This window comes from Caretta caretta, chromosome 7 (assembly GCF_965140235.1).
Source record: "Caretta caretta isolate rCarCar2 chromosome 7, rCarCar1.hap1, whole genome shotgun sequence".
NCBI lineage: Eukaryota > Metazoa > Chordata > Testudines > Cheloniidae > Caretta > Caretta caretta.
The window spans coordinates 67,979,868-67,991,436 of NC_134212.1; the positions used below are offsets into that span (position 1 = coordinate 67,979,868).

At 42.2% G+C, this 11,569-nt stretch overlaps 1 protein-coding gene across 1 annotated transcript; it reads left to right on the forward strand.

Moving 5' to 3' along the window:
• The first annotated feature begins 3,463 nt into the window (after nucleotides 1-3,463).
• Nucleotides 3,464-8,818, forward strand: LOC142072849 (uncharacterized). The gene is made up of 3 exons (XM_075131153.1): nucleotides 3,464-3,497; nucleotides 3,952-4,136; nucleotides 6,278-8,818. The coding sequence occupies exons 1-3, from the start codon at nucleotides 3,464-3,466 to the stop codon at nucleotides 7,280-7,282; spliced, it is 1,224 nt and encodes a 407-aa protein (XP_074987254.1). The 3' UTR covers nucleotides 7,283-8,818.
• Nucleotides 8,819-11,569: the final 2,751 nt, after the last annotated feature.

The window sequence follows — 11,569 nt, forward strand, 5'->3', positions numbered from 1 at the left end:
TGTCAGATGTTAGTAAAGCTGCTTAATGTACTTCTTGAAGGCACTGTGATACTATGGTAATGAGTGCGACATAAGAACCTATATAGAATAGATTGGACCCTTTACAAACACATTATATTAGACTACATTATTATTAGACTTATTAATTATTATGATTATTATTAGACTATATTAATACAATGCACTTGAATGTGAAATCTTTTTGGAACACTTCAGACATCCTTTGACATTTTTATTTCAGTGGCATAAGCTCTCCCTTCTATTGCTGTCTGCATTGGTGTCAAGCCCAGAATTCAAGTGGTATTGATTAGTAAATAATGGGCTGCAAAATTTTACACCAACAAGATAATGAGGTGTTTCAGATAAGTAGGCATGAGATGAGCCGCTCTTTTATGATGTGTAAATGTCTGAGGGCAAAGTTATCCCATTGATTTTTGAACACAACTCCCTACTCCATGCATTGGAAAGTTCTGCTTACTAACATCTGACACATGTTGTTTGTTATTTGTTCGCTTGCCCTCCCCCCAGGGAGAGAAGTGTGGGCAGTGGAATGTCTTGTTTTAGTAGGTTTTTTACATATTGTTATGTATATATGTACAACACAGAATGTGGTGCTCAGAAACATTCTGTACTCTACAACTCAGGACCCTGAGCTGCTCTGGTGGCTGATGCATAAATTAGAGCAGATGCAGAGCTTTCTCCCCTCAGTTTCCCCACAGCTGCCAATGGGCTGCTCTGCACAGTACTATGATATATTTTGGTTTCTGCCACCAACTCTCTAACTTTTTTTCATGAGTAAAGTACCCGAATGCATGGACGCTAAATAGCTAAACTGTATTCTTAAATTCATTCACCTAAATGTGGGTTATTGCTGATTATGCACTATATATATTTTATGACTTTAAAAACAGACTTTGTATTTGTGGATAATCTAAGCACTATGCCCAGATGTACAGACACTCTTTTCTCAACCTATGTATTATATAATTTTTTTAACATTAGCTTTAATAATTTTTTAAAATCTGTTCCTTGTTACCTGTTGCTGCCCCCCAGCATGTGTCTAAGCCTATGCTGCCCCTGTGCTGTAAGTATTTTCTGGGTATTTCCTGTCTGTTTCCGCCCTCTCTTAGGCCCCTTTATACCAGCAGACTGGCCTCCCTGAAATCAATGGCAAAACTACCATAGTTTTCAGTGGGACCCTGATTTAGTCCCAGATACCTAAAATCAGGGCTCATTTTAGGCCAGGTCACATTGGATCAGTGGTGACCTGTTTTGGTGGGAGGTGGTGTTTTTGCAGGGTTGGGAGGGGGACCTTTGAAACTGCCATCTTGCTTTCTGGAATCTCACTTTTTTGTTTTTTAAATAAAACCTAAATCTCTAGCCATTAGCATTGCAAAGAAAACCTTGGAAACATGGAAGTGTAAAGAGTCTGCTCAACAGAGTCTGAAACAATAGCTCTGGAAAGTGTGAACCACCCTGTTCATCTCAATGGTGTGCTAACCAAGGCCTTCTCTTGCTCTGAGTCATCATCAGTTAATGGCTAGTCACTGCACCAGTTTTGTTGCTAAACCCAACTGTAGACAAGGAATCCCCTCCCCTGACTATGCTTCCTTTCCCTTCTCTCCCCTCTTCCAGAGCAGCAGATATGTAAGCCTGGTCTATACTAATAAATTAGGTTAGCATGACTACGTCACTCAGGGTGTGAAAAATCCACACCCCTGAGCAGCGTAGTTAAGCCGACCTAAAAGTCCCCATATAGACCAGACTAGCTATGCTAAGATCACATTGTCAAGCTTTTCTTGGCAGCTATGAGAGCTAGAAACATAACTTAAAAATGAAAGTTCCTATTCAGACATGCTCACATGACTGGAAGCTGACGCTCTATGCACATGCTTGTTGTGCCTATGCCTTAATCCAGACCTGCCCCGGGCATATCTAAACCCCAGTAAAGAGGAGCCAAAGCAAGAACACAGATGGTCATATTTTAAACATCTGCACAAGATTTCATGAGTACAGTCTCACATGGGGAGAATGTGGCTTGTGGGCTAAGTTTGGGAGATTATTGCTGTGTGTCCACCCTCCCCACAATCTGAGCCCTACCTAAAATGTATTTATTTATCATTTGAATGGAAAGGAAAGTCTTCCACATAGTTCAGAGGGTTGGTGGTTGAAGATGGCTAGCATGAAGAAGATCACATGGAATTGTTGTGTGCCATAACCGCCCAAGTTACGGAAGTGATAGGGTAAAAGAAAGCAAACATAACAAAACAAAAATCACGCAGGACAGGGATGAGGGTAGGGAGGGGATTGTGGAGGGATTGGTCCATTCCATTAGTGCAGAATTGTTGTCTACACAAAACCCACAAGTGTTTTTTCTATGCTATCATATATGTAGATTTTATTGGATAGTGCATTTGCCTTCTTTTCTCAACTACTGTGGTATTGCTGTGTGTTTAAGTTGTTGTGTTGTGACCCAGCGGTGGGTGATGTGAGCTCTGTGTATAGAGTATAAGGACTATAGGCTTTGGCCCTTAATGTGACTGAAGTATTCATGTTCCACTGTTTGTTTTTTATTTTAATACATGTTTGGTAGGACCACTGGCATTTTAACTAACTAATTTCCTTCATGTCAATGATAAAACTCCCCTGATGGAAACAGAACTGAACTAACAATTCTAAACAGTTAAAATTTATTTATTTTGTTTAAAAAGAGAAGCAGAAAAAACAAGTAATAATATCATAAAAGCATTAAAATCTGGGTTTGTTTTTGTTCTAAACTGGAATAAATCCACAGCCAGGAAGCCCATCATCATAATTAGAGCTCTACTAATGTTTAAGGTAGACCTGGATTTGCAGAAACAAACAATGCCTGTTCTGTTGGAGAAGGAAACCTGCTTTGCTCACCTGGAAGCAAGGAGAAACTACAAGGCCTTCTTTCCTCTGCCCCTCCTCCCTGCCCCCATAAAATGTTATATAAGAGGGGGAAATTGTACCCTTGAACGTTTGAAAACCCTGTTTTCCAGTTGCCAGCACCGGCTTTATATATGAGAGTTTGAAGGCCTCCGTCAGAGACACTTTGGCTACTACTCAGGGGACAAGAGCTAATTGTGTGTATTTTGGTGATTTGATTACAATAGAGGTGTGGGACACCTTTCTGAGTCAGACTTTAAAAAAAAAAAAAGGCAGCCCAACACAACACAAACCTACAGCTCAGTTTTCTTTTTAAATTGGGAACAAAATAGGACATGATAAAAGCACTTTGTCCCCATTGGATGCAGCAGAGGCGGGGGGAGGGTTGCTAACTGCTGGGGTGAAGGGGACTATAAAACTAAAGGATCCACTTTTACTCAAACGAGGAGCCTGCAGCTAAGTTAAAACGGGTGGGGCTTTATCAGTCTCCTGGAGTGAAGATTTAAAAACAAAGCTGACAAATTTTGCAAATTACCAAACTCCTAGCTCAAAGATGGAACCTGCCAAAGTGAAAAACAGCGTTACAGGTAATTATTATGATATTCAGAAATTTCCCCAAAGTTTGATTAAAATTAAATGGTGGTCCAAGTATGGATGCTATTGGTTTGCAGCTGTGTGGATCCTGTCTAATATTAACTTCAAACGCTTTATTTCTATAACGAAGTAAGTTCTTTTAAAACTTACGAGTGAAACTTACAAGAGGTCCCATCCAGATCTCCTTCTTAAGCCCTTCCGACAAACCTTACTTGAAATTAGTTTTGGCTGTGTCAAGATTGTAAAATCAGTTGCTTTTTGCTACCTCCAGAGGTGGATCAAATCGAGACCCGTGTGGCGCATTGGGGCCAATACCATTGGTTTTTCCTCTTCTTGTTTTACCAGAGGAAAAAGTTCAATGGTTCTTTACAGCCGCTTTTGTGCTTCGTGAAAGGTTTTAATACTTTATTTCTCAAATATCTTGTCTTACCTATTTTTTAAATGCAGAACAAGTCACGCAATGCCCCATTATTTCCAATACGCCGAAAGAAGGAGGCAGGAGGAAACGGACCACGTTTAGCAAAGCCCAGCTGGACCTCTTGGTTAAAACGTTTGAAAGGGATCCCTACCCTGGCATCACCGTGCGGGAGAGGCTATCCAGTCTGACGGAGATACCCGAGTCTAGGATTCAGGTAAGAGCTTAAGGGGAACCATGTGCTTTGGTCTTTTTTGTTTTACAACGTCTGTTCAACACCCTGTTTGCCTGGTTAAGGAGGCTTTTCGGATTACTGATATCCTGCCACTCTGTAAACAAACCACCCTAGAGCTAATTCTTGGGTGTCCCTTGACTGCTTCTGCCCCAAGGACGGGCCCTGGCACTATTCCGGGGAGGTTCACAACAAGCAAGGCCCCGATAAGCGGCGGAGCTCGGAGCAAAAATCCTGCCCTCGAACGACTAAGGCTATCCCGTCGGTCTATAGTAGGGTTCTCCTGCCACAGGGCGTACGGATCCCGGAGTGCCGGCTTGTTGTGAACGGCACTGCAACAGTGACCTGACATGGCTCTTTCTTGTAACGACGGGACCCGAATCCCGCTGTACCGGCTTCAACGAAACTGGTATTGGAGGCGGGGTGGGTTGGGGTAGAGGGTTTTAAAGACTGGGACGTGTTTTCCCATGGGGAATACCTGGAATATACGTTTCCCCCTTTTGCTGGCTTAGCGTTTAGAGAGAGGCGCCCCGCGAAATGGTGCTTTGCCCTCTCCTTGCTTCCCCTTTCTTTGGTGACTGGTCAGGGACTAGAGCTCTTCAGCAGGCCGGTAGCAACCACAAACGCCCTCCGTTGCGCCGTGTAAAGGGATATTGGGGGATCTGGATCGAGAAGTGTCTCCAGCAGGAGCAACGCGCTGCTGCCCTCCCACATGAGCTGGGAGGCTTGAGCGGTCTGGAGAGTCTCCCTTCTCCTGTCCCGTTTCGTTTTGGCTCTTCTGCTGAGTTAAAGGCTTTGTTGCACTCTCGGGGCCAGATCCTGTAACTAGATGTTGGCGGAATTCGGAGATCTGTTCCCTTCCCCGCGATTGTAACCGCTGTGGGGCCCCAATCTGGCTTGATCTCCCGGGGAGTTGAAACCTGAAAGAGGGCAGGGGGCTCCAACGTGGCCTTGCCTGAAATTGTTACAATCTGCGGAGAAAAAATAACTGATGTCCAGATTACAGTATTTATTTGCGGGATGGGAAATGCCTGCCACCACTCACTGGAAATGTTTGTTTTGTTTATGTTTAAAAAAACTACTGTAGGGCCTTCAAAACCTGCTGTTGTACACAACCCCAAGCAGCCTTTTGCTTGCAAACCTTATTCCCATAGCTATGGGGCCATCAGAGGTGCAGTAAAATTAATAATAAAGCTTTGATTTAGAGTCCTGTGTGCAGTCACTATTCAAACTGAGCCCTCACTCAGGCAAATAATTCCACAGACGTCCATTAGACTGGTGGTTCTCAACCAGGGGTACACAAAGATCTTCCAGGGGGGTTCATCAACTCAGCTAGGTATTTGCCTAGTTTCACAACAGGCTATGTAAAAAAGCACCAGCGAAGTCAGTACAAACTAACACTTCATACAGACAATGACTTGTTTATACTTCTCTATAAACTATATTTTGACATGTAAGTACAATATTCCAATTTATTTTATAATTGTATGGTAAAAAGAGAAAGTAAGCAATTTTACAGTACTAGTGTGCTGTGACTTTTTTTGTAAGCAAGTAGTTTTTAACTGAGGTGAAACTTGAGGTACACAAGACAAATCAGACTCCTGAAAGGGGTACAGTAGTCTGGAAAGGTTGAGGACTACTGGGGAGAGCAAGCCCTTGCCAACATAAGGGGGAGCACAATCTAGCCCTTACTGGGGAGCTATAACTTGAATCTGTATTGTAAATAAATTAAAACAAAAACCCTCCAAGCTTAGCTCCTCACAAGGACAGGGGAAATTGATCTCTGCTACTCCCATTGAGGGCAGAAGGGTTCAATTGAATCATGGGTGGGACCCATTATTTGCCAAGTAACAGGGCCAAACCCCTATTTTCCAACTGGGTGGAAAAGGGAAACTAAGGAACTGGAAAATGGGGGGGCGAGGGCCAAACTGGGGCCAGATTCTGCACTCTTGCATGCTGAACTGCACTGAAGCAGTACATTGACTCCAGACTTACACTGGTGTAACTGAGGAGAATTTGACCTTGTAGATTTGTGTGGTAGGGGGCTTACATCAATAAATTCACCTGCAAAGGCCCCTCTCACAGGAATGATCATGGCTTCTTACTTTCTGTTAATTTCCTTCCAGGTTTGGTTTCAAAACAGAAGAGCCAGGCAGCTGAACCAAAAGAAGAGTGAAGCCCCCACCTTTCCCAAACCTGATTATGGCAACAAGAAGCTGACACACTTCACTGTCAATCTTCCAGACAGGCCAAGAATGACACAGACTCTTGCATCTGGTCAGAGTCTACTCAATCTACAGCCATGTCTGCCAGGAGGGAATCAAAATGTTCCTAGTCAGCCCATGCAGTATTCAGAGCAACAACTTCCTAGGTTAGATGGTCATTTCAAGAGCTTGGACAGCACTTTTAGAACAGGAACCCAAATCCAGACCCCATCAACTCATTTAAACTCATCTTATGTGTCAAGAGAAAACCAGTTCAGTTTAGGAGCCACGGGGAGTCCTTCCCAGATTCAACACCCTGTGCAACCACTACAGCAACATCCATACTATCAGATATCTTTACCTGAAAACTACTACTCAGATACAAATCTATTCCAGGCTGCTGCCCCCCTAGTTTTAGGGGGGCAGCAGTGCAGTCAAGGTCCTCAATATACAGCAGCCAAAGAGAATGTATACAGGATGCCTGTCACTATCAACTACTTAAACTCTAGCCAAGGAGTGATCAATGAGGAGTGTTCATATGTCAAGGCAAGCACTTCTCATCTTGGTAAGAGTCCAGTTTTAGGTCATGATGGAGGAGACCCACAAGGAAAAATGGAGCCTGAGCAGGCTGAGTGGAACATTGATTCACCTGTTTCTTCTAGCATTACTCTTCCCCCTTCAACATTTGCAAACTGTCAGGTAACATCTCAGAGGATGTTGACTCCTCTGGTTCCTTTGTTTGGGCAACAACTGAAAGATATGATAGATGAATTTGATCCTTGTTGGTCATACATGAGAAATGAAGTCTTAGGTACTGGTCTAGATTTGTTATTTGAAAGTGAACAAAACGTAGAGCCAAGTGGTGGTAAAAGTTACCTCTTCACCTCTGGTGAACAGCGTTCAAGCTGCCACTTAGGTCATACCTGAAAATGAGCTTGGTGGGTATGTTCATGCCTTATAAATTTGCATGATTGTCAGGGTGAAAGAGGGAAGAGGCTGAGGAGTGTTGCTGGCCAGTGTGTTTTGGGTTTGTTATGAGAGCTGTGTGTGAGTCAGTAAGGGGTGGGGGGGAAGGCAGGCGTGTAGAAGTTGGAAGGTGGCTGCTAGAAATGAGTGGGAAAACTTCATCACCGAGTGTTTTCTGTTTGGGCATTGTCAACAAAGTTGCTTGCAATGATCTTGTATTAGTTTATAATTAGCTACCAGATAACTTTACTGGTCAGGGACAGTTCACTGAGTATTTATTTATTTAGTCTCTGGTAGTCAAACTGTTGGTTAGCTTTGACTGGAGGTATGGGAAAAATTTTAGGGGATTATGTCCGTTTCCTCATGGGAAGAATGTGCTACATATCTGGTGTGACTACCCCTGTTTAAAATTCACTTTCTATACAGTATACTCCATTTCTTTCACTGACAGCTAACACAAGAGGTACAAACACACAAAAAAGCAAATAGCGTGTATTTTTGTTTTTAAATGAAAACTTCAGTGGAAATTTCAGGGAGATGGGGTGGTATTTTTCCTACTTGATATGTGCCTTTAGTTAAAGTCGCTAGTATCCCCTCTTTCAGAAGTATTTAATATACTTTTTTTAAGTGAACAAAATGTGTAGTCCTTAAAAGGCAATGTTTTTGTGCAAATTGGTGGTATTCTAATTGAGTGAATTCTGCTATAAGAAAGGATTTTTCAAAACCTTATATTCTTTACCATTTCTTTCTCATAGTCCTATTCCTCTACGAAAAAAAAATAAATTAACAATATCCTGATTAAGTGGGCTGTAACAGGACTTGAAGGAAAGCATCCTTTTGAGCTGCACTCTGAATACTATATTGTAGAGCTTGATCCTGAAGAGACTGAGACCCAGCTCCTCAAAGGTCTTAGGTGCTTAATTCCCATTGATCTTGGACATCAATGAGTGTTAAGTACCAAAAGACCTTTAAGAAACTGTGCCTAGAGCTCAAAATGCCTAGAGGCTACTGAATGGGCATCCCCATTTTTGCATGAGGTTTGACTGAAGTCAATGAACTCAGTGGGGTTCTGACCAAGCTCCAGCAGTTGCGAGAGTTTGGCCAGGATGTCTTATTATGTCTCTTTCATAAATGTTTGTATAATGCTCAAAAAATGGCTGTAGATTCTTTTTAAATGTTGGCTTAAAACTTTAAGATGTTAATTTTTTTAAATTAATTTCATTGCTCATTTTATAAAATAAGACAAATATAAGCTAAGTTTCTTTTTTTACATTGATGTAGTTACAGAGAGGTAGTCCAGTGGCTTGCATATGGATTGAGAATTAACAAATCCAGAGTTGTAGTCCTGGCTTTTACGATGATTCCATCTGTGGCCTTGGACAAATCACTTAGCCTCTCTGCCTTCATCATCCCTATTTTTAAAATAGAAATAATACTTAACTACCTCATCGTGGTGTTACAAAGAACAATAGGCTAATATCTGTAAAGCGTTTTGCACACAAGGCACCATGTCAGTGCTAAGTATTGTATTTATTATCAAATGATTTGTACTGATTTTTATGATTGAATTGCCTCAGTAAACTTTTGTTTCTAAAATGTATTCAGTAATGCGTATTTATTGTTTCTACTTTAATCTCTTGATTTTCTGGGGGAAAAACCTCTCTCAAGCATCTTCTAAAAAGTTTGCTGGATTGGGACATGAGTTCTGATGTGACAGTGTTAAAACCACTTTCAGTCCTACTGGTTGCAATAGACTACTCACACTTAAAGTACATGATGAAAGGTTAATTGGGGTCTAAAGGCTAAACTTTTATTCCCCTACTTATTTAAGTAGCCTGGTGTGGCACAAGATGGTTTGTCAGGCTCCAAGTGGCCGGGGGGTGAGACTCTCAAATCTGGCTGCTGAACAGATTGAGAGCCACTCTGTGGCTCTTACAGTAGTCCTGAGACTGCATTGCCCTTTCTGCTCTGAAGGACCGTGTTAATGAATTCATGTAGCACTACAGGTGAGCTCTTGAAATCACAGCTCCTTTGAAGTCAATGGGTTTTTTGCCATTGACTTCAACAGGGCCAGGATATCACACCTGTGCTTTCTGTATGGCTTCCCCAAACTGGCCTGTACTGTAGAGCTTCAGTGGTTCAGCCCCTGCTTATTCTAGAGCAGTGGGCAGTCGTTGCTAATAAAAACCACTCGGGAGATCTTTGCCATGACTTTCAGAAGCGCTGAGCACCCAGAACTCCAGTTGAAGTTGGAGCAGGTGTGGGGTCTTTTGGCCTTTCTGAAGATTGGGCCTGTCTTCATTTTAAAAGTGGCTCGGAGGAGGAATGTGTTGTCTTAAAGACACTTCTATGCAGCAGTGTGAATGACAAGATTTAAATCTCAGATGCAGAAATTTTCAGTTTTCAATTAAACGAATGTCAAGTGGAAACTGGTTTCAGAGTAACAGCCGTGTTAGTCTGTATTCGCAAAAAGAAAAGGAGTACTTGTGGCACCTTAGAGACTAACCAATTTATTTGAGCATGAGCTTTCGTGAGCTACAGCTCACTTCATCGGATGAAGTGAGCTGTAGCTCACGAAAGCTCATGCTCAGTGAGCTGTAGCTCATGAAAGCTCATGCTCAAATAAATTGGTTAGTCTCTAAGGTGCCACAAGTACTCCTTTTCTTTAAGTGGAAACTGTGTACTTTTAAGAACAGAAGTATCTTTTTTTCTTTTTAAAAAAAATATGTTCCAATGGAACATAATTATAAGTGTAAATTTAGAGAGACAAGATAGATGGGGTAATATATTTTATTAGACCAGCTTATGTGTTGTGCCTCTCCCAACAGTGCTACAATACTGCAGATAAGAGTAATTGTCAGGAGCCGTGCCCCTTCCATTTGTATTTGTTACGGATGTTAAGTGGGGCAAGTATTACTGAATCTGATCCTATGTCCCCAATAATTTTGTAACACCTTCTAGATGGCTACTAACTTTGGCCCTTGGGACCTGCTCCATGCGGGTTGGAGAGACTGGGGCTGCATCCCCTTACAGCCACCTTAGTTAATAGAATCAGGAGTGGAAGGGACCTCAAGAGGTCATCTAGTCCAGTCCCCTTCACTCATAGCAGGACTAAGTATTATCTAGACCATCCCTGACAGGTGTTTAGAGATTTTTAAGAGCAGGTTATCCAATGATGGAGATTCCACAACCTCTCTAGGCAATTTTATTCCAGTGCTTAACCACCCTGACAGGAAGTTTTTTCCTAATGTCCAATCTAAACCTTCCTTGCTGCTTGTCTTCTCAGAGGTTAAGAAGAACATTTCTCGCCCCTCCCCTGTAACAGTTTTCAAGTTCATAAAAGGTTATCATGTCCCCTCTCAGTCTTCTCTTTTCCAGACTAAACAAACCCAATTTTTTTTCCATCTTCCTTCATAGGTAACATTTTCTAGACATTTCAAATAATTTTCAAAAACAAAAATGATTAAAGAAAACAAAACAGCATCCACCACTACACTTTGAATTTTTTTAATTTGAGAGAAGTAGCACATTACTGCAGGTGGTGTTTTTCAAAACACATCAGATTCATTACAGCTGCTGGCAAGGGTTCCTGTGGCTGAGTTCCCATTAATTTGAGAGTTTTTGGCTTAGTAAGGACTTCAGGAGTGGAACCTTACAGTCTGACCACTCTTCTCTGCTGTGGCCAAGGAGGGGCTACTGTGGAAAAGGGGGGCAAGACTGGGGAATCATGCAGAAGATCTGCACTCTGCATGCACTACGTGTGAAGGCTTGCTGTATCCCAGCAAGCAGGGATTTTAGGGGAATGGATAGCAAGTAGCAAAACCTTAATTTTCTAGGGTAAACTAGGCCTAAATCAGCTTAACTACATTGCTCTAGGGTGTGAAAACTCCACATGCCTGAGTAGCTATAGTCAAGCTGGCCTAACCCCTGGTGTAGACAGTGGTAAACTGACAGGGGAATTCTTCCCTTAACTACCGCCTGTCAGGGAGATGAATTACCTGTGCCCACAGGAGATGCCCTTCCCATTGTTGTAGGTTGTCTAGAGTGAAGTATGGCAGTGATGAAGCTGTGTTGCTGTAGCATTTTTAGTGTAGACCTACACTAGCTAAGGGTATATTCAATTAGGCAAATCCAAAAACTACTGTCTGCAGAGAAAAGAATTGCACCAATGGTGTGGGCTACTACAGCCTCAGGCCTTCAAAGTTGCAGTTGTGCCTGCAAAAGGTTCTGTAGCTTGGGGGGCCTGAA

Bases quoted from the DNA above. Each gene is read 5' to 3' on its own strand.
- LOC142072849 (XM_075131153.1), top strand. From the start codon at position 3,464: ATGGAACCTGCCAAAGTGAAAAACAGCGTTACAG. The intron at 3,498-3,951 runs GTAATTATTATG...TTTTAAATGCAG, and splicing joins AGTGAAAAACAGCGTTACAG to AACAAGTCACGCAATGCCCC. The intron at 4,137-6,277 runs GTAAGAGCTTAA...ATTTCCTTCCAG, and splicing joins TACCCGAGTCTAGGATTCAG to GTTTGGTTTCAAAACAGAAG.